The sequence below is a fragment of the Sphaeramia orbicularis genome, chromosome 19 (genome assembly GCF_902148855.1).
Source record: "Sphaeramia orbicularis chromosome 19, fSphaOr1.1, whole genome shotgun sequence".
NCBI classification, from domain to species: domain Eukaryota; kingdom Metazoa; phylum Chordata; class Actinopteri; order Kurtiformes; family Apogonidae; genus Sphaeramia; species Sphaeramia orbicularis.
The window spans coordinates 26,270,793-26,298,780 of NC_043975.1; the positions used below are offsets into that span (position 1 = coordinate 26,270,793).

A 27,988-nucleotide genomic window follows, 5' to 3' on the forward strand; every position below is an offset into this window, starting at 1 on the left:
TTCCCTGCAGCTATAATTACGGAAGAGGATTAGGGCCACTGGGGAAAAAAAAGGTCATATACAGTATATATATATATATATATATATATATATATATATATATATATATATATATATATATATATATATATATATGTATGTATGTGTGTGTGTGTATATATATATATATATATATATATATATATATATATATATATATATATATATATATATATATATATATAAAATTTTATTATTGTTCTGAAGAAAAAAGTCAGAATTCTGAGGAAAAAAAGTCAGAATTCTGAGTTCAAAGTCAGAATTCTGAGGAAAAAGTCAGACTTTTTTCTCATAATTCTGACTTTAATCTCAGAATTTTGACTTTGAACTCAGAATTCTGACTTTTTCACAGAATTCTGGCTTTAATCCTAGAATATTGATTTTTTTCCTCAGAAAAATAATAATAAAATATATATTGGACCTTTTCTTTTTCCAGTGGCCCTAATCCTCTTCCGTAGATAACAAAGTAGAGTTTATCTTAAATCTTTTTACAATCTAATACAATAACTGCACCTGGCATATTTATTTTGATTAGGAATACTAAAATCACGGATCCCACACTTAATTTAAACTTAACTCAGTAAAGTTACAACACAAGGAGAGCCTCCAACAGGAGAACAGAGTTATAGCTCCCTCTTGCGTTCTTCACACAACAGGAAGAAGTGACAGGTTGCTTTAAATCTGCACTACACTTCCCATAATACTGTGTAGTCTGTGCGCCCAAAATGCGTCCACAGATACCTTCACTGACTATGGGAAAACTTAAATATGTGCATAAATTTATCTATGAATGACGGATCATACCAGTAGCTAAAATGACTTGGCTTGTTTTTGTTTTATTTGACATTGAAATCAAGCACAAATAAAAACACAAAGGAGGAGAAATCACGGAGAGGTCTATTAAATCAACAGTAGTAGGCTTCGTATTTTTATCTTTTATATTAGCATTGAGAAGACAGTATTCATTGTCATTTAATGAGTTAGTTTAATTTGTAGGTGCATCAAAGTGGGAGATCAGTGTTGGACTCATTTGCCAAATTTCATGTCGCTTTAAGAAACTTCGAAATGCAACTAACCGAGGAATCATTGAAGGTAGCATTTTGGTTTACTCTCTGTCGTCCACGAAGGAGCTGTTCTCTGGTGGCTGTGATCCTCACCACTGGCACTAAACACGTAAGTTCATTTTCTATAACCATGTCAGTGTCATTTGAAAGTTGTTATTAAAGCTTTTAGTGAAAATAATTGTGTATCGACGTAAACAAACTTCTTGTTTTCCTCGGGTTTGGCCTTGTCATTTACTTTCAGTTTCTTTATAAGTGCGTAAGAGAAAGTGTTTTTGGGAACTTTTTAAAAGATTATATGTCAGTGACAGGCCAAGGAAAATTATTTAACTTTTTTTTTTTAAGTGCAGTGTTTTAAATGAAGTTAGTGGTGGATTGTCATAAAAGAGAAAGTGAAAAAACTGAAGTGCGCAAAAGGCGAAGAATTGTCAACAATAGCAGGAAGCTTAGATGGCTGTAGTCAGTGTTGCTTTAGTCTGTACGGGAAACACCTGTTGTTTTCAGTCACTCATTAAATGTTTCATCATTACTGGAGTTGCCTTATCCTCTCTTCTTTGCGCCAGCCCAGTATGGAGAGTCCTCCAGAGGCTGCGGCTGCAGACCCCACGGCACGCTCCTTCTCCCAGGTCGTGTTCATTGACATCCCTCACTCATACCCCCCTTCAGCCAACGTGACCTGCAGCTACACGCTGACCTCAGCCTTTCAACCCAACCCCAGGGATTGGGTGGGCATATTTAAGGTGGGTAGGTAGGTAGGTAGGTAGGTAGGTAGGTAGGTAGGTAGATAGATAGATAGATAGATAGATAGATAGATAGATAGATAGATAGATAGATAGATAGATAGATAGATAGATACTTACTTTATTAATCCCTAGGGAAATTCAAGTATTCAGCAGCTTTACGTACAGCACAAGAAGACAAAAAACAAACAGACCAAAAACACAAAACAACAGTGGGTTAATAGCCAAGTTGACATTAACCCTTTCATGTATGAATTATGAGAATTTTAATCAAGATTTTTTTTTTTCCTGGAGTGTATTCCTAGTTTATTCCTCTTTAGGCATGAAAAAAAAAATCAATGCAATTGATTTTTTTATTAATCTATTTTTCATGGACTTACAAAAATGTTCACTCAGCTGTACACCATGCATTTAATTTTAGAAGCAAAGAAACATGTATTTACAGCTATACTATGTGAAAACTATGAAATTAAAAACATTTTTAATGCTGCTAATCTGATGTTTTCTCACCTTTTAACATACCTGCATGCCGATAATATGCCAAAAAAAAAACAAAACAAAACAAACAAAACAAAAGTGTTTATTTCAGTCTAGTAACAATTATCAATTTTTTACACTCAAACATGTTACTGCAGATCAGGTTTATCTAGAAGAGCAAAGTTACAGTAATGGTATGAATTGCAGCGTATGGGATGATGCACAAAACAACAAATCCATAAATATACAAGAAGACACCTTTGATCAGCTGTCCACTGTAGTGACCACTATGCATGAAAGGGTTATGGTTAATATATATACTCTAAAAGGCACTTGCTAAATAACTAAAGAACTACCTCTAAAAGAGCTTCCTGTACAATACTGTAATTAAAAACTTCTGGTTGTATTTACACATTTCAGGGCAGTGATACAAAGTGAAACAGTTATATAAAGTGAAAACAGTGAAAAATAAAGTGTAGCAGTGATCTAAAGTGAATCGGTGATGTAAGTATAACAGTTATTAAAGTGATCTACGGTGGTTCGAAAAGTAGGTGTAGTCCAACTACATAAGGTGCTTGGATATTTTAAAGTCTTTTCATATCAGTCCTGATGTGGTCATGTCTGGGGTCGAACTTAGATTTAAGTCTGTGTAAAGCATTGCATTATTTACTTGAAATGTTGTCCGTGCAGGTTGGATGGAGTTCAGCAAAGGATTATCAGACCTTTGTGTGGGTGGAGCCCTGTTTGGATGTGGTGGAGCAACAGGCAATGACCAAGCAAGCTGTCTTTAAGGGTAAAAGTTTCAGTTTTACAGCAGCTCATGTTTGTGTTGAACACAGCCGGATAAACTCAAGCAGTGTCACATGTGTAAACTGTTTTATCATAAATAGTGTCTTCAGGTGGTTAAATCTGTTTGTTGGTATTAAACTTACGTCTGGTTGCTGTTGTTCAAAGAAACCTTAAAATGTGCGTCATACGGCAACGTCATGTTTTGTATGAGTCAAATTTGGTGATTTATTTTTCATATTTACTCACAGTTTCTACACATCTTGTGACAGTCAGTGACATTATAAAGTTCTAGTTTGACTGATATGTTGTAATATCATCAGTACAAAAAGGTATCGTGATTTACGTAATAGTAAAATGTGAGCTGTCGTCAAGCTCAAGCTCAACCTGCAGAGGTTTGTTCATCAGGTCATGTAAACACACCTTAGCAATATAAGAGCAATGACTTCTGTTTTATTACAATCACCTACAATTAAATCCATTGAATATACATCTTATCTATAAAATAATAATGGAAGGTCTCATAGTGTGTGTGTTGGTGTGTGTGTGTGTGTGTGTGTGTGTATGTGTGTGTATCGGATGTTTTTAACTGGCCAATTTGGTACCTACAGTTGAGGAATAGTCCCATCTCCATGTTAAAGATCTCGGCAAGTTGATAAGACCCATATTTTGGGAGATATTAGTCATTTTGGAACACGATTGCCTTATAATTATGTCGCTCGGTTGACTGGAAGCGTAGTACCACGCTGCGTGATGGGAAATGAAGTTACTCCCTAGATATCGGTATTAATATGACCCATATTTCAATGCCCTTTTTCATAAAATAGAATACATATTTGCTTTCCTGTTTAAGTTTTACAGTGTAAACAATGAGAGCATAACTTTGGAATATGTTAGAAATGCAAAAATGTATGGAAAGCCAAGCATTTTTTTTTTAACACACTGCACAACAATTAAGATTTGTCTCTTGAGTGTCAAGCCCTTTCCATTTTTGTTCCTATAGAATACTACCTGCCAAAGGACGACATTGAGTTCTACCAGTTCTGCTACATTGACAACACAGGCCAAGTGCGAGGAGCGAGCACACCCTTCTGTTTCAAAAATCCAGTGGAGCAGAGTTTGGAGAGCAGCCCAGATGACGACCTTCTGGTTATTACAACACAGGTATCATGCAATTCACTGACCCAGCACATCTGAGATAAAAGAGGGAATAAAAGCTAAAATAATGCTGCTCTATAGAAGGACACACTTGATGAATTAATTACTTATACCAGTTCGTCTTGTTTAATATAAGTTAATGTTAAATGTGTGTTTTTAGAATCTTATAAGTCACAACTCAGTATCTTTAATGAAGACAGATTTCAGTTTGGACTGAAAGGTAAACAAGGATTTATGTTGACTTAATGTGTTTTGTTAACCTAGGAGCAAGTTGAACAGAGTGTACGAGAGAAGGCTGAACTGATGAAAGAGCTGGATCAGATAAGAAAGGAAAACGAAACCTTGAAGAGCGCTCTGAAGAGAGAACAGCAAGAAGTCCAGAACGTAAAGGTCTGCTTATCTTAATTATCATAACTTCTGTATAATTCTGAATACCTTAGCCTTAGCTCCATAAAAAAAATCAGTAAATGGAGGTCAATATTAAACTGTTTGATTTGTTTCTGTTATGGATGTAGTGTGGGTTTTTTTTGTTTTGTTTTTTTACAGGATCAGAATGAACAGAAAGAGCAACAGATGAAAAAAACTGTCACAGAAATGGATGAAGTTAGAGAAGAAAACAAGCTACTAAAAAGCACCTTAGAGGAGCAACTGAAAGAAACTGATCGCTTGAAGGTTTGTTCACTATTTATAGCATCTCATTATGAAAGCAGCGTCAATGTGAAGACTTAACTATGATGTAATTACATTCTAGGAAGAGATGATGATCCAAATGACAAAGACACTGGATATACAACAACAGAATATACCTGAGCAGAGACAAATGACTCAAAGCTTAAATCTAGAAGAAGCATCAAGACAAAATGTAAAAAAAAAAAAAAAATTTATAAGCGTGCCACAGATTAATCTTGAATAATTTTTGTTCTGCTTTGTAATTTCTTATCCGGTTGTGTTAAACCTTCAGGAGAAATACGATCGGGCTGTAATGAAGATCAATCAGCTGAAGGAAGAACGCGAGGAGCTGAGGCGGACGAATGACACTCAAAGTGTGGAGATTGATGGGTAAGTTCTGTCTTTGCTTGTTTATGCTTTGAATAGGTAACTTTCAGCACTTCAAAATTACATTTGCACATTGAAAACACTCACCACTGTTTTGTAGGCTAAAATCAAAACTCAGAGAAAAAGAGAGAGAGCTGTTGAAAATGAAAGACAACATTCAGCTTCTACAGGTAGGTCTGTGCTGTGCTGTGATGGTAAACAAAAGAGCACCAGTAAAAGATCAATGTGACTTCTAACTCTCCTGTCAATAAGTTACACATAAATGTACCAATAATAAAATAAATTGCACAACCATAACCAACTTAAAACCTATGTCAGACATATAATCTATGTTAAGATCTGCTTTACCTTTATCAGGTTGACCTTCAGAGCAGTAACAAAGAGAAGGTGAGGTTGTCTTCAGAGATGCAAAGGTTGCAAAGCCTTACACAAAACATGCAGGAGGTCCAGCAGGAGAACCAGACATTACGTAGGTCACTGTCACAGCAGGAAGCCCTTCAGAAGTATCCTGATGACGATCTGAAGGTGGGAACAAATTCAAAACAACACACATATTTTCCTGTTGCTGTTTATGACTAAATTAAAAAAAAAAAAAAAAAAAAAAAGGTAAAGGATTTCTCTTCTTCAGGTCAAATATCAGGCTCTTCTCTGCCAACTGGACAAAGCTCAGGAGCAGTTGACTAATGAGAAAGAGGAGTCCAGGAAGTTCAGGAGACTAAAGGAGGCCATAGAGCAGGATCTGGTGAAGGCCATGGAGCAGCTCCAGGACATGGCCTTAACACATGAAGACACAAATCGGAGATTTAGCAAACAAGAGGTATAACTTGCAGAACATTTATTGGTCCAGACAAACTAATTTCGACATTAAAGGTATCTTGACTGGTTTTACCTCAGTGGATCTGCATAGCTCTTAAAATGGCAGATACAGTCACCACAGCTGTTTAATTGATTTACTACCTCCATACATACATACATCCTCTTGATATTTCATAAACAGCTCCGTGGAATTTGTTCAGCTGGCACAAGCATTCACTTGGAGTCAATAATGAACTTATTAGATTAAAAGTCATGTTTTTGATCATAAAAGTAGTATTTTTACAACATTTATGACAAAATAAAGAAATATTTAATAGGATAAAATCATGAGCTGATTATTTTGAATTCAAAAGGTTAAAAGTCAGCTTTACTATATTATTTTATATATTTTAACACAGAAATCTGTCTTTGACCCCTTACATTTTCAAAACAACCTCATTACTTTATTATTAATACATTTAAGGGGGATTATCAAGCATTTTTCATTTTGCATCCCTATATCAAAAACACATTCAACCTACATGGATAGTATAATAACAAAAAACAAAACACAACCCTTTGGTGGGGTTTGGGTGTTAGTGTTATGGAATTATGTAAAGCGTCTCTGAGTACTTACAAAAGCACTTTATAAAACCAATGTATTATTATTATTATTTTGTAAGAAGACAAAATAGAAGTTGATGAAGACTTGACCTTGGAGGAAAAATGTGCTGTGTACTGAATGAGATGTCTGTAAAAAAAAAAAAAGTGTACTTTTGCCATTTCTGCTCTGAATAGACATGGATGTAAACTGTAACTTGCTGATGGTGAGTTCAGGTTTTTGTTTGGACCAACATTCAGGTTGTTGAGTCTTCAATAGAACCTCTTCCTTGTCATTGCTTAATTTTTGTCAGTTTTGCCTCCTTTGTGATTTTACTGTCAAATCAAAAGGTTAAAGAAATGGTTGTTCTGCTGGTTAACATTAGTTTCACTTTCATCTTGCAGTTATTGCTCACAGAAGCACATGCAGCCATCGCTGAGAAAGACAGTGCCCTTAAGGATCAGGAAAATGTGATCACACTTTTGAGACATGAGAGGGAAGAGCTCACAAATGAAAACGGGGTACATTTACACAAAACCACTTGCAATGAGTCCAATGCAATGAGTCCCATGGTGATTCTACGTACTTGTTTGTGTCATTGTATTTAGACTCTCCGAAATGACATCGAGCGTCTGAGTAGCGTTTATGCTGAGTCACATCACAGACAGCCTGAACCTGTTCATGAAGCTGCTGGTGCCACAGCAAGTGACCATGAACAGCGACAGAATGCACCAGAAGAGTCGGCTCAGTCTGAGAACCTGTATGAGAACATGGGTGAGTTACAGGCATCCAAAGTATTCAAAGCAGAGATCAAAACCAATCAAGTGAACAGAGAATGAGTATGGTTGAAAAATCCACTTCTACTTTTACAACAAGGTAGTTCAGTTAGTCTCTGTGCAGAAACAATGTGCTGGATGTCTAAGATAATAAGATCTCAATAAAATGTCAACTTTGTGAAGATTTTGAAAGACGTTTATATAGAAAAGTTTTTGTTTTTTGTTTTTTTTTTGTTTTTACAAAATTAGAAACGTAAACTTATGCTATCAACATTTTTCATCAAAAATATATGTATACTTAGGACCATGTATGCTTTACATCATACTAAATAAGTAAAATAATTTCTTACATTTTTTTTTTCCTTGCAGGGAACATTGCAGGACCAGAGGAAGAGGAGGTATGTTACCCTAGTTCAGTATAGAAATCTAAGATATAATAAATAAATACTCCAATAGGGTGAATGTCTGTCACATACAGTCGCAGAAAAAATTATCAGACCATCAAAAGTCATCAAAAACAATAGTTATGCAATCAAGTACTAACTCCTGTGTGTATCATGTGACTAAAACAGACAGAAAAGAACACATGGAATGCCTAAAAGCACTGTTTTTGGCAGTACAATGCCATAGCTATTGATGTAAGAACTGAAATAATTTTGGTTATTATCAAGAAAACATGGAAAATGGCTAGATATCAGCTCTGAAATTAAACTCCTATGAACTATTTTTGTAGTTATCATTATATTTGTCCAAACAAATGTACCTTTAGTTGTACCAGGCATTAAAATGAACCAGAAATTGAAGAAAACAAGGGTGGTCTAATAATTTTTTTCGTGAATGTAGTTCCTGTCATTCATACCTAAAGCATGCAGCTTAACTTATTTTGCAATGGAAACCTTTACATGTTTTACAGACACTAAGAAGAGCTTTTATGAGAACTAATAAAAGTAGGAGAAAAGGAAAAGTTGTAATGTGTGAGGAGTCATAATAAAAAAAAACATTTAGCAGCATAGATTTTAGATGGTTGTCTGAAGTCTATAGTGATACACTGATGAAAAAGTCCTCTTGTGAACTCTCGCTGTCATACCACAGGTGACATATCTGTTTGTTTGGTTCTAATGTGGATTTAAAACATAATCCAGGTCATATTTTGTTACCACTTACGATGTCCTGCATCTATTTATATTCCAGCCATGCTTGGTGTGTCGACACTGCCAAGAGAGCTTCCCTGGCATCACCAGGAGTGAGTTGGATCAACATGAGCAGAGTCACAGAGTGTGTCCCTTCTGCACTATGATTTGTGACAACATGGAGCAGTCTGTCTTCGAAGATCACGTCTACAGCCATGAGTTGTAACAACTATACTGGGTCAGAAAGGAGGCTAAATGTCTAAAATTTATGTATATCTCTCAAGTTTCTTGTCAATAGCTTTTTATTATAAAGGCGATTAATTTTTAATTTTGTGACTCAGTCTTCCTTAGTTCCAAGCAGTAATATGTCCAGTATGGGAAAAATAGTCTTAAAACTTGCCTAAATTACATAATCCACAACTGTAAACATCATGTCTTGAGTTTTTCTTCAAATAATGTCTTATCTATACAGTGAAATGTTCTTTTTTGAAAGTGTTGCATAACATTACCACAAACCAAGTGAGTCATGATGTTTGGAAAACCTTAAATAAGTGTCAAGACATTAAAAGTTTACTCTAAATTAGTGATGGTAATGACCGTCAAGTGGGTGTAAAGAAAAGACTGCAAAGTATTAAAAAGTTGTGAAAATTGCAAGGTTTTCATGAATTGTAAATTAGCTAAAATGTGCAAAAATGGGCTTGAGTATTAATGTGCAATTTGAAAGAGAGCATGGTGCAGAATTCATACACAACAGAACTTGTTTATAATAATGAGATCATACTGAATTCATGTTCTTATGAACCCTTTATCAACTTTTATTTCATTTTAAAATACAGTGTACCTGGCAGGATGCTTTGTTGATTTGAGGTTGAATCATGTAACAAGTGAATGACTCAAATAATCAAATGTAAATGTATGTTAATGGACACTGCTGACAAAATAAAAATGCATTTTAACTGGTACAAAGGTGAAAGTTTTTGTACATGCAGAAAACATTTTCACGTCCTGCACATTTAAAATTATGGACCACCCATAAACCATGATCACCAGGATGATGTGACTGCAGTGTAAGGGAAAGCAGGAAACACTATATGTTGCTTTCAGTTACGACTCTGTAATAGTGTAAGTGCACCAGTTGCATAGATGTTACTGAGGAGAAGCAGATGAGTCAAGTTTCCCTCCTCGAGTCCAGAATATGATCTCTGAGTGACTTCATTCCATCAGCCAACTCCATCATGTGAGCTATCCCACCAGACCCATTTTGTTTACAAACAAGTCTCTGAGCTGTCCACAGTCCGGGCCCACCCACGTTCCTTAAGGTGTCATCTGATTGGCCTCCTCTGGGGTGATATCACGGGAAGTCAGCTCTGAGAAGAGAGCAGGCAGCCAGTACTGTGGTTCTCCGGCTGCTTGAGAGTCTAACCAGGCCAGTCCTTCCTTTAGTAAGTGATCCTGCAAATGTGACAACCGAGGTGAAGGTTAAAGATGTTTTAACACATGATTCTAACCTGGGTTTTAGCTCATTTTCAGTAGATCCCAGTTATAATGTGTGCATGTTCTGATTTCAGAAACCTACATAATCCAACCAAGTATACCACCGCCCCTATTACCATACTATTTAATACAACACATACATAGAGGTGTCTTAATAATTACATTTTAGCCGATAATTGTTCTCTATCAAAAAACTGTGATTAAATGTGAAATTGTTATATCTCTAGTATAGTATAATATGCGCAGTAAACCATACTCATATGTACAATCTGTACAATGCCTATATATATAATTATGTGTGTAGATATGTGTACACAGGTGTATGTATGAGTATCTCCCCTACCCAGTCTGTGTCATATTTAACATGTGCACAGCTGTAAATAGTATTTATGGCTTTTTTTGATTTGTCTTTATTTTTGATTTTGCTCTTGTGTGCTTTGTTGTACTCTACTCTTGCTGCTATAAATTTAGAATTTCCCCTTGTGGGACTAATAAAGGAATATCTGACCTTATCTTAGTATAAGCCTAACCATAGTTGATCGGCACACAGTATACCTAATGTAGAAAAGTCACTTATTGGCATTGAAGACTGTATTATAGGAATAAAATTGGAATTTATGTGGCTTTTTAGACATTGTAAACGAAAATTCGAAATAGCATTAGATAAATAAATGAAATACACTGAGAAATTGGTGATTATGACAGTTACTAATAGAAGTTAAGATGCAAAGATGATATTGAAAGAGCACTGGTCAAATCAGCTAATTTCATACAGGTGAATGGAGAGCACGTTGGGTGACTTCTTTACTGAAACTACATTCACTGACAGACAAACGTCATGTAGTCCAGCAGAATATAAAGATTGATATGATGAGAAAGACAAAGATGCTCACAGATGAAACCTGGATACTGTACAGTCAAGTGAAAAGAGAAAGAATTAACAGAATCCAGGACAAAGAACTACTTAAACATGCAACTGCTCTAATGGTGACCTGGATTACTGTGCTATGTACTTACCAGAACATGTGAAGCCCGTTCTTTCTCCCATTTTAGACTGTCCTTGATCTCACTCACTGTAACGTAGCCCTTCTTCTGCAAATTAAAAGGGAATAGTGCGGAAAATACAGATGTCACTACTACCATAATTTTTGCATCACAAAAATCTTGTTATGCATCTTCATTATATATTCATATGTGCATACATTGATCTCTGTGATAAAAGTGATTCCAATGTACCACAACTATATGTTATTCTTCAACTTAACACATAAAGACCCAAATACCCACTGGTGACCAAAATTATTTACTGATATAAACTGTTGATTCATTAAATAATGTAATAATTGGTGTAAAATACAGTTTGTCATCTTTTCGTGGTCATCAGATATGACCCATTTGGACACTAAGAGGCTCCGTAGTGAACTTGGAAACACTGTCACCTTCTACAACATTGATTCACCAGTTAAACCCATGGAGTTCAACAGATGACAGTGGATCGAGACCCTTGTTCTTATGTTCAGTTTATGATATATTTTACTGAAAAATATATTTTCTCTCCTTTTGATATAATAACCCTCAACTTTAATTTGAGCTTTTATGAACATCAATCATGATGAGTAAATTAAATGTAGGAAAATACCTGATTTTCCCTTAAGAACGCAAAATACTGATGATAATAGTATAATAAATGGTCATAAATCACTTAAGAAAAGTTACAAATTGAGGGAAAAACCACCTGGGAACTGCCACAAAAGTAACACTGGGTCTTTATAGGTTAAGCTAACATGAATCTAAATACTGTAAATCTAAGACAATTCCTTCCTATGCTGCTCAGATTGACAGCAGGTCATGAAAAACACAACTAAATCACAACGTATTCTCACATAGAAGACTGTGTTACACAATGTCCAAATCTGTACTGTTTACTTCAGGGCCATGCCTCACCTCTGCCAACTGCAGAACTACGGTGTGATCCATGTTGAGCTCTGCTGGGACTGACTGCACTAAATAAGAACCACCAACAGGAATCATCCCAAATCCATTTCCCATTACTTTCAGTTTCTTTATGGCTCTCACCAAGTCGTCCCTGAAAAACACATATTCCAAGGGTTTAATGTTCAACACTTAAACCTTTAAGACACTGGTAGAATAACATGATAACATGATGTTAGAATAAGAAAAGTAGGTAATCATATATTTATAGTGATAAAGTTCAATGTGAATACTCCCATTAATAGTAGAGATGTACAATTACCTGTCTCATAATGTCCATCTGCCCATTGATATGATCACATAAGGCTGCAATTTATTTAAATGTAAATTGTGTGAAATGACCAAATCAGTGTCCATTTAGGCAGTAATGATTTTGTAGTGTCTCATCACATGAGAGTCTGGTTGCAGACACCAGCCGAAATGGATGGCTACACACGCCTTGTTAACAACAACATGACCTTTTTTAAATGTCTTCTTAAAAAATTTTCATTTGTGCAGCCCATATTAATACATATTGTTCTCATTAAAGATATTAATTTAATGATACTCACTGGCTCACATCTTGAGCATATTTGCCCCGTCCTTTCAGTACTCGCTGATGAAGTTCATCCAGTGTAATAAGGCCTGCAGGAAAAAAAAAACCACACACACACACATTGTGGCATGTCACATAACTTTCCTGATTAATCATGCTAGGGCATTACATTCAACAAAACAATGCTGGAGATGATCCTTTTTATTTAATTCATTGCAAATACCAAAAACACAAACACAGTGAAAATGCAAATAAATACAAAACTCCATAACACTAATAATAATGAATTGGAAATGTACAAATTACAAACCTCCATTTCTGTGTTTCAGGGCGAGGCACACTTCAATGATCTGTACACCAAGCTCATAATAGAAGTCACCTACTCCAAGCATCTCTGACCAAAAACCTTTTCCAGCTGAAGACAAAGAAGAAAAATATTTTAAAATGTTTACTTACCTTTAAAATATATATATAACCTCTCTTTCTTAAAGGGGACAATAACCATTGTATGAGTCAGGCTGTAAGCTATGGTCATCTACTTGCTAGCTGACCTTGTTTTGTTTGGGTTACTTGATTTAAGATAGCCTGACAACCATATAAGATATCCCTGACTTTATTTTAGGGATGAACCGATATTTGAGAAGATATCTGCATGCATCAGTCAATATCGGCTAGGTTCTTCTCGAATGAATTAATTGGTGCCCTATTCAAAGATTATGTGATGATGAGCTACAGTGCTCTGAAACAGTTAATTTAGCCTGTTTAGATTGAGATATAAGGTAGATTTATTTGTTGCCATGGAAGAAAATAGAGAATAAAGGAGGCAGATTGAAAATGAACAAAATAACATTGGTTTCAGCTCTCCGCCAAACTGTAAGTATCACAGATATAGTGTAGGATATTTTAAACGTTGATATCAAGAATTTTACTGTCAGAGCATATGTAGGTTATACAGGAGTTTAGACATGGACAGAATATAACCACCATTAAAATGACTGTATTATTGCTATAACTTAAGGCAGGCCTGCGTCCCTTGAATGTATCACACTAAACACATCTCACATGCCAGAGGGTCGACTCCAATGGTAGCACACATTTCCTGAAACTGCACCCTGAACTGGGAATTCTTGCGGATTTCTTGTTTGTGTTTGCTAGCAAACTCTTCCAGGTGGGACTTGAATGTCTCCAGCTGTTTCGACATCTGGCAGGAAAACACAGAACTACTCAGTAAAGACAGTAAATGCATCTTAAGCACACTTTAAAAATCACAGACTAAGGAACACTTACTTGGACAATCTGGTCCTCTGCGAGAACAGTTCCTCTTTCTTTATATTTAGCCTGAATAAAAGAAAAGTAAGATAAGGACATGTTCCTCCCGATAAACAAAAGTAAAAAAGTAATGTTTCATACCTCTGCGAGCTTCTTTTTGGCAATGGCTCCAGCACCAACGCCCCTACGATGCATTTTGCTGTAAAGTATATGAAACACAACCTACCCTACTAGTACTTTAATACCAAAATAATAACACTGTCAGGGAGTGTTTACTGACTGCCCGTGCTAACTGCAGAGATATCTCTTGTTTATGTCGCTGCACTTCATCTGTTTGCTCGACTTTAACGTAAATATCGACAAATGTAACAATCCGAGAGTATTCCGTAACTATGGGAATTTTAATTCAAGTCCAATATGACCAATTTTCAAGAAAGTCGGGCTAATATCTCAACGATTTACTTCACTAAAACTCTGAATCCATTTTGATCACAGGGAACATACTTCCTGGTTTGTTAAGCTGTCATCTGATTGGACACTGCCCCCTAGTGGTTTGGAGAGTAAAGCAACCGCCAACAGAGGAGAGCACAAGGAAAATAGAAAAATATCATAAATGTATGGATACAAATGGGATTATTTTGTGTTTTAGAGTTTGACAAGATAGATTTAATAGGTATAGTGCCCTGTACCCTTTATGTTGCAAATAAATGATAAATTATAACTCTATCTTACTATCCCTCAAGTTGTGTTTGCATTAAATACTTATATGACAGAAATGTAGTATGTTATCTGCAAATTACAGCCCTGCTGGCCAGAAGTATTTTATATAATAAGTCAGTTTAGTAACACCACTTCCTCCCAATAATATGCTTTTTTTGAGAATGCAGTGGGTACACATGGAGCAATACACAGTACTCCTTCTACTACTTAATTTTTATTATATTATATTCATTTGATAGAAATCTTCAGTATATCACTGATACTATCTAGAATCTTTTTGCCAAGATGTCTATGAAAACAGCAATAAGTTTTTACTAATTGCAAGTGTTTTTTTTACATTACAAATATAGTATCATATAATAAATAAAATAAAAAATACATACATATAATGTCATATAATATCACAAGTAATTCTCTAATTCATCTGTCACTTTACTGTTGCCACTTAATTCTGCAACTTTATTCTGTTAGGTGGCTGAAGTTAAGTTTTATTTATTTGTGTCTTCAGCCCCTTGTTGTATATAGTTATATTCTATGTTTATAGTTGTATTCTATTTTTTCTATTCTTGTATACAGAGACACTGACATGACAAGATTGCACAATCTAACACAAAAGAAATACTGTAATGAAGTGCTTTAAGATATTTCAGCATGAGTATGATGAAACACAGCAGGTGAGATCATTCTATACTAATATATCCCTATAGCCAGAGCCTTTTATGAAGACAATAACAAAAACGCTATATGATTTTCCATCATCATACAGATGGCGCCTCAGCAGGTCATTAATGTGCAGGTCTCAGTACCTTGGTGTCTGAAAGGAGAAAGCAATTGTAAGAATTAAATGCCTTAGAAAATCAACCCATTCAAATCCTCTGGTATATTCAGAAACATATCGGCTATTTTTTTTTTTTTTTTAATCTTAGATAGAGCAAGAAATTAACCATTTTACTGCCCCACACTTTTCAAAATTTTTCTTATTTCACAGAACAGTGGTTGAGTCCGTAAATCCTCTCCCCAGATGCCACATGTCTCACAGACAGAATGAGATAAAACTATGCAAACAACATTTTTTCTTTTTGTATTATTCCACCAGTGAGAGGTAACCTGAACTGACTACTCCAGTTTAACAAGACTGCTTTTTGCAGGATGAAACATGCCAGAAGAACATGTAACATGAGTAATAGAAACAAGATGGACTTGATTGCTGACATGCAAAGAGTTACTTTAAATGAGATTTAGTCTGACCTAATAATGCCAGGATGAATTTCTACTAACACAAAGGAAGAGTTCAAACAACACACCTCATAATATCCTTATGAGAAAAAGCACAGAACTGTTAAAAATCAAATGAGAGTTTATCAAGGACACTGTAGTCTACACATAGATACCTTAGATGTTTTAGGTTTTCCAAACATTAAAAGAGAAAAGGTGAAAGTGTGAATCAAACAAAAAGCCAGTAATGTGAAAACGATTTTTAAGTAGACCTGTTTTGTAAAACCTTTATGGAGATAAAAGAAAAGGACAAAGACAAACTCTTGCTCTTGTTACCTGCCCCCTAATCTGTGATTTGTACAGATTCTCAGATCTAATGTGATGAGGAGAGTAAAACATTTTAGTTCCACTACATTAAAGCATTAATGACACACATATATGCATGTGACAACTGATAACACAGTAATAAATGTGGAAAATTAATAGATATAATTTCCAAAAGTGTAGTTGAGTTAACAACCCAAGGGAACATTTATGGACCATTAAACTAATGAAAAATTAGCACTTTAATAGAATATGAAAACTAATGGTTTGTTGATAATACCTCAAGACCTAAAGTACAGGACTCACATTTATTACCAGGACATCTGACTTAAAGTTACCATAGAATATGGAGAAACAGAGTTAACATTTTTCTTTTATTTTCCTTCTAACATTCATTAAGGAACTTCATGCCCTTAAGACGATTAAAAATATCAAATCATTAGTAACATCAAATAGATCAATTCAAGAATATACATTCAATTCTATAGGAATGAGTAATCTTAGTGTATTTAAATCATTACACGCATATTTGTTGTATTATTTCTGAAAATACTTCATGGTGTCACAACCATTACATGACTAAGATAATGGGCTTTTTGCCGCCCTCTGTTGTTCATCATATGATAAAAACGCTCAAAACACAAGAAATGGCTATCCAACAAATTACGCATGCGCAGAAGTCGGCGCTTTAAAACAAGTCTTGAGGAGGGAACATGAAGGCACTTGCAGGTGGACTTGAATTATTAGTCGAGGTAAGCTCCAAATACGTAATTACATATTTGTAAAATCGGTGCAGTCCAGACTACCCTTGTTACGGCGTGGTCGCTGCAACTGACTTGCTTTGGAAGTCCGTTTTGTTGCTCAAACTCAGTTGCTAACGATAGCCTGCTAGCTAGCTGTTATTGTTTTTCATGATTTCGCCAGAACCAAAATGGAGGAGATGGCTGCTGCCAGTGTCCTACACAGCCACTCCCGAGTCCTTGTTTGAAGCCCTGCTACTGAAATGTCTACCCAGAAGCTCGGCTGAACATATGTATACCTAACATGCATAATTTGTCTTAGAAATATCGTCATGTGTGTTAACTGCAGTGCTAATGTAGCTTAGCTTGAATTTCAAAGCCGGCTAACGATTTTAGAAAAGGATGTCCGGGAGCTGGCACTCAATTGATGTTAACGTTAGTTTTCCTCAGGTTGGATTAGCGTTATTTGTTTGTGCATGTGTGCCCACTTCAAGCACACTTTGTGCTGTAAGTTAAAGCCAAATATAACATGCTGAGTGTGTTTTATTTCCTTTGCTCTGCAGGATAGCAGCTACTAAGTTTACATGGGAAGTAGCTGTGGTTGAATTGCGTCGCTGAGGCGTTGCAGAATGAAAAGTCGATGTGCTCGCCATGACTCTGAGATCGACCCTATTTCCAAATACAGGATCCAAGCATAACGGTGACACCGTCGACTTTCACAAAACGTATATTGGGACCGCCACTGTGAGTCCAGTGAGCCTCAAGAGGGAGTCCTGTGACTTTGTTATAGATGTTCAAGACGTACAAGGGGGCGAGATCCCAAGCAAATCAAAGGACGTAGACCAGAGTTACATGACAAGCAAAGTTGCCCTCGCTGCCACAATTGCAGAAGTAGTTCAAGGAGACAATAATACTGTGGGGATATTGTCCCCTGTCAGACAAATGGGGGGTGAGGGAACCCCAGTGAAAGGTAAACCCCTCTCTATTGGCAATATGGATAACCCTCAGATGGCTTTAAACAACAACCCTAAAGATGCAGGTGCAGAGGATAGTGCAAAAGGGGTTGTCCCTGGAGTTCTTGGTACTGCATCTATTGAACTCTCCTCTGAGGGAAAATGGAGGAACATCAGGAAGACTCCTGCCAATCCACACACTCAAGCCAACTGCCTCCGGCAGATTCTTCTCCTCCAGTTGGACCTCATTGAACAACAGCAACAACAGCTGCAGTCCAAGGATAAGGAAATAGATGAGCTCAAAGCAGACAAGGAGACAGTATGTCAAATAAAATAATTTCCTTTCCACAAATAGAATAAAGTATTGTGTTGATTTTTTTAAATCTATCATGTCTGTTTTTATGAAAAAAATAAAATGTTTGACCATGTCCCCCTTGTTTGCAGCTTCTTGCCCGTATTGAGCGTATGGAGCGTCGCCTGCAGCTCACAAGAAAAGATCCACCACGTGATAAACGCCTCTTTCAGCCCCTAGAGCCATGGACCCCTGATAAGGAAGACATGTGGGATCTAGATGTTGAGGAGACTCCACAGCCTAACCCACCCACTCCACTCTTCAGTCGGGGTGGCAAAGGTCAAAAGAGGTGAATAAACAATAGCAGATTCGCTTCTTTGCTTACCTCAGATTTTTTTTTAACACTAAATCAAACCTTACTAATGCCATACATATACACTGCAATTACTGTACACATAAAACATCTTTTTCCCATTATTTGTTTCAGAATTCATGACTTAAACATGTTGTAGGACCAATATGCATGTCCACAAAATGAATATTTAAAGTTTTACATTTTACGCACAGGAAATCTTGCTTCGGAGATCCAAAAGCCCAGAAATCACGGGGTAAATGTACCAAACTTAGCCCCCAAAAGTCTGAGATTCAACCCAGCTCTCCCAACCAAAGAGAGCTGCGCAGTAAAGAAACTCCAGAGAAGACTGTGCCGATGAGGTCAGGGGCAGAAAAGGACATTTTGCTCCCCTGCAAAGAGGAGCCTGAGCTGAGCTGTCAGATGGAAGATCTGCCCTTCATGTCAACCACAGAGATGTATCTCTGTTGCTGGAATCAACCTCCTCTATCCCCTCTGCGTGAGACTTCCCCTAAAAAGGAGGAAGAGGTGGCCAGTGAGTGGACTCCTCATGTAGTACATGATATGCTGATTGTTTGTAAGCCTAATCTATATCCATTATTTAATCACTATATCCTTTAAAGTACTGAACACCTTATCCATGAGTAATGGTCTTCACTTTGCGATGTTGTAGTTCCATCCTGGAGGGAAAATTATATCGAGCCCCTGCATACTGACTCGTCCTTTACCCCACCTGAGGTGAGCTGCTGGAACAGCAGAACAATTTTACTTATTTAGAGCCATATACAAAAGCAGCTAAACCAGCAATATTATGTGAAATTCTCTTCTCATGAAGGTGCTGGATGACAGTGTGTTTCTAAAGCGTCATTTGAAGCTGGAGTTGGATGAGAAGAGGAGAAAAAGGTATGCATCAGTTGATATAAGCTTTGGATCATACATCATTTGACACAGTCGCATATTATTATCATGATATTAAAATGTTTTGACCTTGTTCGTTCCATGTTATCATTGAGTAATGTCAAGTCTAACTAAACAAGAAATTATGTGGAGAAATAACATGTATAATGGTTCATATTGATTAATGAAGGAGTTGTAACACAATGAAGTAGTGTCCTCAACTTTTGATTGAAAACCATGATAAAAGCTTATTAGTTTTACATGATTTGTAGGAAAGGGCTGTGCTCATATATTTTTCTTCATTTTGTCAATTATTTTTGTCTTTAGATGGGACATTCAGCGAATCAGAGAACAGCGCATGTTCCAGCGTTTACAGCAACGCATGAACAGGAAGAAAGTTGTCCAAGAATCTGAGCCGGAGCTTTCATCTTTTTACCCTGACACCGAAGATGGTACATCTGCATTGTTTTATAATTGCTACGGCTGAATAGAATTAGTGATGTTTTAAAGTGGAACCCAATGACAGCCAAGGTTTTAACTTGATTTTCTTGTGTTTTTGCCAGTTGAAACTATAGTGATAACACCCTTCTTGCCTGTGGTTGCATTTGGACGGCCATTACCCAAACTCACTCAACAGTAAGTTGGAAACATGTTTTTATTCCTGAGCATCATGATAAAGCTCACATGATTAGACAGATTATTGAAGGTAATTTAGTTGCTGATTAATGGTTATTATTTAGTGTAATTTATTGTTGGCTTCTAGCAGGAGGTACTTGTTGGATTGGAGATGTTCTTATATACTTGAAGTTGAATTCTTGATAAAATACAGGGGTTGGACAAAATAATGGAAACACCTTCACCTCAAGATGATAATGCCCCAATCCATACAGCTAGAATTGTTAAAGAATGGCATGAGGAACATTCTAATGAAGTTGAGCATCTCATATGGCCAGCACAGTCCCCAGACCTCAACGTTATTGAGCATTTATGGTCAGTTTTAGAGATTCAAGTAAGACGGCGATTTCCACCGCCATCGTCTCTAAAAGAGTTGGAGGGTATTCTAACTGAAGAAAGGCTTAAAATTCCTTTGGAAATAATTCACAAGTTGTATGAATCAATACCTCGGAGAATTGAGGCTGTAATTGCTGCAAAAGGCGGACCTACACCATATTAAATTATATTTTGTTGATTTTTTTAAGGAGTTTCCATTATTTTGTCCAACCCCTGTACAAATTGTGTATACAGGGAAACTTGATCATATGTTGAAAGTTTAGAGAAAGCAATGTTAAAACTGAGCTTTTACTGATGATTTTAATTACAAAGTGAAATGTTAAAATGTCCACCTCCTCAGGAACTTTGAGCTGCCTTGGCTGGATGATCGAAGCCGATGCCGCATAGAGGTGCCCAAAAAACACACACCTCATCGGACCTGCCGGAAGTGAAGACAGAGTGGCTTAAACAGCAGATAGACACCACTCCATGCTCAGCATTGACGTGACTTGTCTGGGCCAGAGACTGTCACCAGTTGCTATGTATAACTGCTGTCACTTTCACTCTGAGAGAGTAAATGACTCCCCAGTCTCAACATGCCTCCGCAGAACAGCTGATCTCCTGCAGAATATCAGAGGAGAATGGGAGATAGCTGTGCCAATGGGTGTCCTATATTTGTTTCATATATACCTCTGAAAGGGAGACGTAAGTGCTTGATGCCACAAGATTTCAGTCCCCCTGTTAGCAGCTATTAAAAATAACTCATCCCTCAGATTGTATTCTACAAAAAAAGTACCAACAGTTATTTGCATGTTTTGAGATAGATTTAAAATACATTTTCTCCCTGCTGCACCATCCAAAATTGATTTTACTTCATAAATATGGGATTCTTTTTAAAAATAAAAACATATTTGCACTGTCAAATGACAAGATAAACTGGGGACTTTAATCTTGAGCATTCACTGGTTGCCATTTTGACTGAAAAATAGAGGCTTGAAATGTTTATGATGAGCAATATGGCTATATCCTTGCTCTGGATAGTCCTATTACATTCATTCGCTCTGCCTAGGTGAAAAAATATCAATCTGACTGTATCGTACTGTGTATTGCCTATATTACTGTTCACACACAACCTCAGAGAAGATCTTATCAATGTTAAGTGTGATAGCAGCTTTTGATCCACACTCAGCATGACTCCATAATAAAAACACAGTTTAGCAGCTTATCAGATGTTAAGAAACTAATCTATCATACAAACAATCAAATGATTGTGTTTAATGTGGTTTCATGGAATCAGAGGTACACATGCTATTAGAACGGTGGTAAATTTGGTGTGAAACCCAGTGTTCTGTTCCTGTTTTGTTATTTTTTGTGAGTTGCATGGACTCTATTTAGCCGTAAAACATGTCTCAAAAAAGATGGTAGCATGGCTTACCTGAGATTGGAGTACCATCTCTGCTCATTGGACTATAAAACTATATTAATTTCATGAAAGCATGACTTGTGGCTGCTCTGTTCAGTGAGCACTACTGCTTTCAGCCTGAATAGCCTTATTAAAAGGTGATCTGACAATAGCAGTACATCTTTGATCCTAATTTTCGTGTTTCCAATCTTTCCAATATGCTTATAAGCCAGTAAATATTAGGCAAGTTCTGTGTATGCATTGGTCTCTTACGGATGCAGTACGCTGACATTCAAAGGAACCATTTTAGACTATGAATACGCTTTCTAGCAGTAGTTATAGCAGTGTCCAGCAGTATGCTAGTTAACATGCTGCCAATTAATCTCTTTGTCTTGGTTACAATCACAGTGATTGATTTCTGCAAAAGTTCCTTTGCTGCATTTGCTTGCCTGTTTCACATATGATGCAATGGCTTTCTGCAGCTTCAATACAACTGCCGAGCGTATGTTCTGGCAGATTTTGGAAATACAGAGTTGATTTTTCTGTACATAGCTCTCAGAAACAAATGTACATAAAACATGGCTGTTATTTTTTTATTATTTAATGTTGAAGTGTTGAGTACATTCAATAATTGTTCTATGATTGTATGTTGACAAATTGACAGTTTTGAAAGTTAAAATTCAGTTTTTGGAATAAAATTAACACACTGATAAGTTTGTTTGGTTGTCGTAACTTTTGGATGATTATAGGACATAAGAATCTATAGAAAGGAAATTATTCAGGCACAAAAATGAACAGAACCTGCGATTAGAGACTGACTTAACAGTATCATTCCTACCATTAAGTATATGGACTCTAAAATACATAGTTATTTTACATTACCTAAGATCCACCACAAATTACCTTCTTTCAACACTTTTCTAATTAGACACCCAGTTAAATCTGAAAAAAAGTTTATTGAATAAAGAAAAGTAAAATAGGACAGCTTTTCAAAAACAAAACAAAACAGCATTAACCCTTCACTAACCATTTGGTAAGAGTGATCTGAAACGCACACAAACACAGACTTGACAGGCGCTATGAGGTGTGCCCTTCACTGTACATTTGTAAATGGTGATTAGTTAGTCTTACATGTTATTGTAAAGTACTGCATACTGTCCTTTTGGTAAAATTTAACAGAAAAGATACAGGGATTAAAAACTTTTTGTATACCATCTTCATATACATCGAGACAGCTGTGACAATGGCCACAAATGAAATCAGTCATGGGGAGTGTGAGGATAAGCGGATGTACAAAAAGTTTATCTTCCATAAACTCCAACCATATAAAGAATCCACTCTTGTGATTATTACCAACTTTCATTTAAAGGTTTTCCATGTAGTGTTACTGTTAAATGATAATGTGAAAAGAACATGCCTTTGGGAGTTAGTATTTACACAAAATGTGAAATAATGTTTCACTTAGAGAAATTTGTTTTTTTTGGCAATGTCTTCAATGAAACAAAGATTTGCTAGACATATGAGGGATAAAGTACCCCTGTAGGTTGGTTGAAAAACACAAAAAACACACAATAAAACACCTCGAAAAGAAAGCCATAGACCTGTGTCACACAGGCCGTTTGATGAAAACAAGCCAATGTTCAATCAGTTATCCTTTGAACAGAACCTAGTCACACAGATCTGAGTACATTTGTATCTGTATTAACACCCCCGCCAACAGTGCACTTGTCTGACAGTTACAGCGTGTTCAATCTTTCCGGAGGTTTTTCAGCCGCTCTTCCAGATCGGCGTCTGCATCAGCCAGGGCAGCTTGGGGCTCAGCCTTCTTTCCAGCCACAGAAAGGCTTCCTCCGGTGGATGGCAGATCTAGGATAACAACAAGGAATGTACCAATATGAACATATTGTCTGTTTACACTGTTACATGTATTTTTACATCATTTACACTACTACATTTGCACATTTTTATACTATTTTTAAAATTTTACCCTTTCACACAGTGTATCTCTAATTTCCACATATTTGACAATTGCACACTATGCTATATTTTTAATACATGTCTATTTTTTTTTTGTTTTGTAATTATCTTTTTTTTTTTTTTTCACTCAGCATTATCTTGTCTGCATTTTACATCCTGTATATAACTTCTATATATGTAAAGAAAAATAAACTAAAAAACAAAAACATACTCATACAGGGGAACATTGACAGAAATAGTAAAAATGTACACAGTAACCTAAAATGAAGGGAAAAAATTATTTTTCCCATTCCGTTCTTTCCTTCCAGAAACCCTTTTCCCCTGTATATGATGAACACTGAACATTTAAAGTGTGTAGCATGAACCAAGGGTTTACATGAGTCTATATACACATTACTCTTATCAAGTAAAATCAGCTCTTAATAGTATTACAAAATCAACTCAGTTTTTGTAATTGGTGAATTTGTCTGAATCAAGTCTGACAGAGAAAGTCAACTTCTCCATCCTATAGATGTCACCTATAACCTCTATCCAGTCCTCCATTTTTTCAGCATCCTTTTTTAGCCATTTCCTAGTGATGGCTTTTTTACATGTCTGTATTTTTTGTGTTGTTACTTAGATGTAAGTGCACTGTCCCTGGCAGAGACCACCTGCAATTTTGTTGTACAACTGGTGTAATGACAATAAAGCCTATTCTATTCTACTGCATAAAATGTTCAGTGTTTTCCCCTTGTGAATATGCCTACTAATAATGAGTATTCCTACAGAGGTGTAATCTTTTCACCCTGTTTCATAAACCTTCATTATTGTCCAGATCACGTCAGTAATCCCTACTCTTCTACTGTCAAGCTTGTCTTTCATTATAGTAATCATGGACACTGCACTAAACACACCATCCTGCTGCTGTAAATACTCGCTTTAGTGCCAAATGTGTATCGATCCACTCCTGAAAACTGTCCCTCACCAATGCACTCATTACTCTGCTTGACCAAAGGTCAGAGGTATTTCCATTAAATGTATTCAAGTACTGTTTAATTACTTTTTTTAAGTAATTTGTACTCTCAAGCAGAAAAAACAAGGTGCAGTTTGTGATTAAATACTTGAAAAATGAACATATTTGGAATAGAGAAAATTAATATTATTTAGTCGCAAATAAAATATTTTATCCCTAAGTTTAAACTGTAGAAAAATAGTCCTAACCAAAATCTCTTCATAATATTAATATATAAGAACTATATTTTAAATGTACTGTTCCTGTTGATTCTCAAATAGTTCTTTTCTTTTTTAAAAAAAATCTGTCATTAACCCACTGAACTCCTTTATGTTCAATGATTATTTTGATAAATTCATTTAAACAACATTCACTTCTTATTACTCTGAAGTTTCTTGAATTTATCTGAGTTCAGAGTGTGTGATCAGTCTGACACAACTCGGATAGAATACATTCTTTCCACATCATATTGAATAACAATGTGATTAAATCTTCAGTGTTTGTCAATGTCACTTTGACTAAGCTGACAATGCATTTTTTTCATTTAAAAATAAAAATGACAAATATTTCACTTACATTTTCTAAGAGCAGAATTTGTTTTCACATATTTTAAGTGTTTGTGCCCATCTGTGTTTGGCTAATGTTTGCTGAAAATTTAAGTGTCCAGATTGTAAACCTCTACATCTACAGTTAGATCCAAGTCTTACAGAGTAGAAGGGAAAATACACACACATTGTGCAATGTATTTCAATGAATAAATGTATGAAACACTGCAAGGTAAATCTCAATTAAATGTAAAGAGAAACACAACATAAAAACAGAAGTTGTGGTCGGATTTCCTTACTTGACAGTTCATCGGTCAGAGTAAGACCCAGCTCATCCAGCACTTGGGAAACAATAGCGTCACTATATATTGAAACAGAAACACAGTCACTGATGTACCAAATCTGTTATGCATGAATTAAGAATTTAAAGAATGCACCAGGTTTGTTTCAGTCTTTCACCTCTCCTCCTCATCGTCTTCATCACCCATTGCATCATCGATAGCGTCGTTCATCATATCCTCTTTCATATCCATGATTTCACTCTGTCTTTCAAACTCCATCATTATCTTCTGGATCTGAGGTAATTTCAGCTGTGTACATTGAAGAAAAACAAGAGATCATTTTCAGCACAGGGCTATTGTTTCTTTTCATCAGTTTTTAGCTGTGGTTGTCAACGAGTATTTTTCAGTGAGATAAAATCAGACCTGTCTGTTCATGGTGGCCATAGCTTTGGTGACGCCCTTCATAGCCTGTGCCATACTGTTGTTGGACTTGAGTGTCTGTATCTTTAGACTGACTGCTTGGATGTTGGCTCTCATCATGATGAATTTCTTAATGTAGCGTCTTGTTCGAACCAAATCCTTGGCCATTATTTTGACGGCATCCTGCAATCATTCAATTAATACAAATCAGTAAACTAAAAGCACAAGTACTGTTCATCATTTATAATTTGTTCTCTCCTCATAAAACACCATTGTCTTTCCCCTCATCTCACCATTTGTCCCTGTTTGGCCATTTTCTTAATGTCAGCAATAATCTTCTTCTCCTGTTGCTCAAGTTTCACTCGCTCTCGGTCCAGCTCTCTTATGGCTCGGTTGAGCGCCCTCTGATTCTGCCTCAGCATCTCCTCTGGAGTCTTTCTCCTCCCAAATAGGAATTCCATCTGTTTGAAAATACCACTGTCAATCCAAAGCAAACTGATAAAAAAAAAAAAAAATTACATATGGGTACTGCTGTTTCTCGTTGCACTGTGTGATATTATTCATTGTTTTTAGGGATTTGAAGTAAGTGAAAATATATATTTTTTAATAATAGCATCAACATAAGAACTGAGAAACTATTAACCCTTTATAGGGCACTAACAGAAATATTTTGAAATTCAAAATGTAAACCTTAGTGTTATTGGAGGACTCAAGACTTTATTACTTTTGTGAAATTTTGCACATTTTTTATTGCCATGTAGAAAATCAAGGCCAATTAAGTTACCATATTTAGTTCCTTTCCTGTATGTGGCAAAAAAAACCAAACATCTAGTATATATAAGTATTAAAAAAAATACAAGAAAAACACTTGTAATGTGAAAGGAACATGTATTTTCGAACATTAGAACATCACTTGTAGAACATTAGAACAACATTAGTACCATTACTTCATGGTACCTCACCAAGCAGTTACATTTACTGTTCATGTAGAGGTGGACCTTACAGACCCTGTCAACCACATGAGACCTGAGATTGTTGCCTCACTGTCCTCACTGTAACTCGTGCTGTCACTGTCTTGTAATGTGAATGTGTGCGGAAATGACCAAAAATAGCCACTTGCCCAGTAAAGGGTTAAGTGTATGATTACAGTATATTTTTAACAATGAGAAACAGAACAATCAGTTTGCACAACACACTGATCGATCATACAACCATAAAAATAATTTAGGGATATACAGGGTTTTAATTGAAAAGCAGAAACATCACAGCACTTAAAAATGTATACTAAGGAGCTTCTTAAAGAATAATAATATGTCACTAAAACATGCCCCATGGTTGAACTCCTTAAAAAACATTTTAATCACATGTGACTAAAGTGAGTCATCGATTTTTCTGTACAATAACGTGTTGAACAAACAGGCCAACAAACCCCGCAGTGACATAATGTTAGACGTTACGTAGCTCAAAAAGTATGTAGGGGTTTATATATGGATCATACTTAACCATGATCCCAGTGTGATAATAATGAAATCAAACCTGAAAATACATGAAGGCGTGACACAGTTTTTCCATCAGACAGTGTCAAACACGGTGCCAGATACTTGGATTCGCTAAATAAATGTCATGTCGCTTGGACAACATTAGTAAGGTGTCGGCTATGTGACTAGAGGCCTGCTGTTAATACTTTTGGCTTCTTCTTTCACCCAGTCTCAGCTGTTCTCATCCTATCTGGACATCTCCTACAGCTACGAGCGACCAAGCCCCATTAACTACGAACATAAACCGTCACACGTCAGTCATTCACTGCTTTATTCTCACCGTGTATCAAGCCTTTGATGAGTAGACGGTAATCCAGAAGATATACAGTAGTAAGGTTGTCTTCCCCGACTTCAACTCGACAAATTTTGAACGATTATTTGTTTTCTTTCCTGCTCTTCCGTGTTGAAGAAGTTTCACTTCCGGGAAATGACGTAACTATGA

General features: G+C 36.2%; 4 protein-coding genes across 6 annotated transcripts; 2 read left to right on the top strand and 2 right to left on the bottom strand.

The window, feature by feature from the left end:
• Window positions 1-1,080: 1,080 nt before the first annotated feature.
• On the top strand, window positions 1,081-9,581 carry calcoco2 (calcium binding and coiled-coil domain 2). 2 transcript variants are annotated; one of them, XM_030121898.1, is made up of 15 exons: window positions 1,081-1,212; window positions 1,664-1,840; window positions 3,008-3,110; window positions 4,107-4,267; window positions 4,526-4,651; window positions 4,808-4,933; window positions 5,013-5,123; window positions 5,223-5,320; window positions 5,418-5,487; window positions 5,675-5,842; window positions 5,946-6,134; window positions 7,118-7,234; window positions 7,322-7,487; window positions 7,859-7,887; window positions 8,681-9,581. In XM_030121898.1, exons 1-15 carry the CDS (start codon window positions 1,105-1,107, stop codon window positions 8,843-8,845), a joined length of 1,914 nt encoding a protein of 637 aa, XP_029977758.1. In that variant the 5' UTR covers window positions 1,081-1,104; the 3' UTR covers window positions 8,846-9,581. The 2 variants fall into 2 exon arrangements, with proteins under 2 accessions (XP_029977758.1, XP_029977759.1); XM_030121899.1 differs by having other exon boundaries at window positions 1,137-1,212; window positions 1,669-1,840.
• On the bottom strand, window positions 9,405-14,425 carry snf8 (SNF8 subunit of ESCRT-II). Its single transcript, XM_030121900.1, has 8 exons — window positions 14,051-14,425; window positions 13,928-13,978; window positions 13,703-13,841; window positions 12,951-13,055; window positions 12,657-12,729; window positions 12,058-12,199; window positions 11,131-11,205; window positions 9,405-10,071 (listed from the first exon to the last, which is right to left on the bottom strand). The coding sequence occupies exons 1-8, from the start codon at window positions 14,102-14,104 to the stop codon at window positions 9,934-9,936; spliced, it is 777 nt and encodes a 258-aa protein (XP_029977760.1). The 5' UTR covers window positions 14,105-14,425; the 3' UTR covers window positions 9,405-9,933.
• Window positions 14,426-16,811: 2,386 nt separating this feature from the next.
• Window positions 16,812-22,504, top strand: msl1b (MSL complex subunit 1b). Of its 2 annotated transcripts, none has more exons than XM_030121820.1 (9): window positions 16,812-16,920; window positions 17,472-18,180; window positions 18,306-18,502; window positions 18,721-19,082; window positions 19,179-19,243; window positions 19,341-19,408; window positions 19,730-19,854; window positions 19,966-20,038; window positions 20,754-22,504. In XM_030121820.1, the coding sequence occupies exons 2-9, from the start codon at window positions 17,560-17,562 to the stop codon at window positions 20,842-20,844; spliced, it is 1,602 nt and encodes a 533-aa protein (XP_029977680.1). In that variant the 5' UTR covers window positions 16,812-16,920; window positions 17,472-17,559; the 3' UTR covers window positions 20,845-22,504. The 2 variants fall into 2 exon arrangements, with proteins under 2 accessions (XP_029977680.1, XP_029977681.1); XM_030121821.1 differs by having other exon boundaries at window positions 18,721-19,040.
• Window positions 22,505-22,730: 226 nt separating this feature from the next.
• On the bottom strand, window positions 22,731-27,973 carry chmp2a (charged multivesicular body protein 2A). The gene is made up of 6 exons (XM_030121824.1): window positions 27,827-27,973; window positions 26,302-26,469; window positions 26,012-26,191; window positions 25,767-25,897; window positions 25,607-25,668; window positions 22,731-23,660 (listed from the first exon to the last, which is right to left on the bottom strand). The coding sequence occupies exons 2-6, from the start codon at window positions 26,467-26,469 to the stop codon at window positions 23,542-23,544; spliced, it is 660 nt and encodes a 219-aa protein (XP_029977684.1). The 5' UTR covers window positions 27,827-27,973; the 3' UTR covers window positions 22,731-23,541.
• Window positions 27,974-27,988: the final 15 nt, after the last annotated feature.

Coding starts and splice junctions, on each gene's coding strand:
- calcoco2 (XM_030121898.1), top strand. CDS start 1,105: ATGCAACTAACCGAGGAATCATTGAAGGTAGCATTTTGGTTTACTCTC. Junction 3,111..4,106: donor CAAGCAAGCTGTCTTTAAGG/GTAAAAGTTTCA, acceptor TTGTTCCTATAG/AATACTACCTGCCAAAGGAC. Junction 4,652..4,807: donor AAGAAGTCCAGAACGTAAAG/GTCTGCTTATCT, acceptor GTTTTTTTACAG/GATCAGAATGAACAGAAAGA.
- chmp2a (XM_030121824.1), bottom strand. CDS start 26,469: ATGGAATTCCTATTTGGGAGGAGAAAGACTCCAGAGGAGATGCTGAGG. Junction 26,192..26,301: donor TGGCCAAACAGGGACAAATG/GTGAGATGAGGG, acceptor GAATGATTGCAG/GATGCCGTCAAAATAATGGC. Junction 25,898..26,011: donor TGGCCACCATGAACAGACAG/GTCTGATTTTAT, acceptor CAATGTACACAG/CTGAAATTACCTCAGATCCA.
- snf8 (XM_030121900.1), bottom strand. CDS start 14,104: ATGCATCGTAGGGGCGTTGGTGCTGGAGCCATTGCCAAAAAGAAGCTC. Junction 12,200..12,656: donor TATGCTCAAGATGTGAGCCA/GTGAGTATCATT, acceptor TGTGTTTTTCAG/GGACGACTTGGTGAGAGCCA. Junction 10,072..11,130: donor AACGGGCTTCACATGTTCTG/GTAAGTACATAG, acceptor TCACATTTGCAG/GATCACTTACTAAAGGAAGG.
- msl1b (XM_030121820.1), top strand. CDS start 17,560: ATGACTCTGAGATCGACCCTATTTCCAAATACAGGATCCAAGCATAAC. Junction 19,083..19,178: donor ACATGATATGCTGATTGTTT/GTAAGCCTAATC, acceptor GCGATGTTGTAG/TTCCATCCTGGAGGGAAAAT. Junction 19,855..19,965: donor TTACCCTGACACCGAAGATG/GTACATCTGCAT, acceptor TGTTTTTGCCAG/TTGAAACTATAGTGATAACA.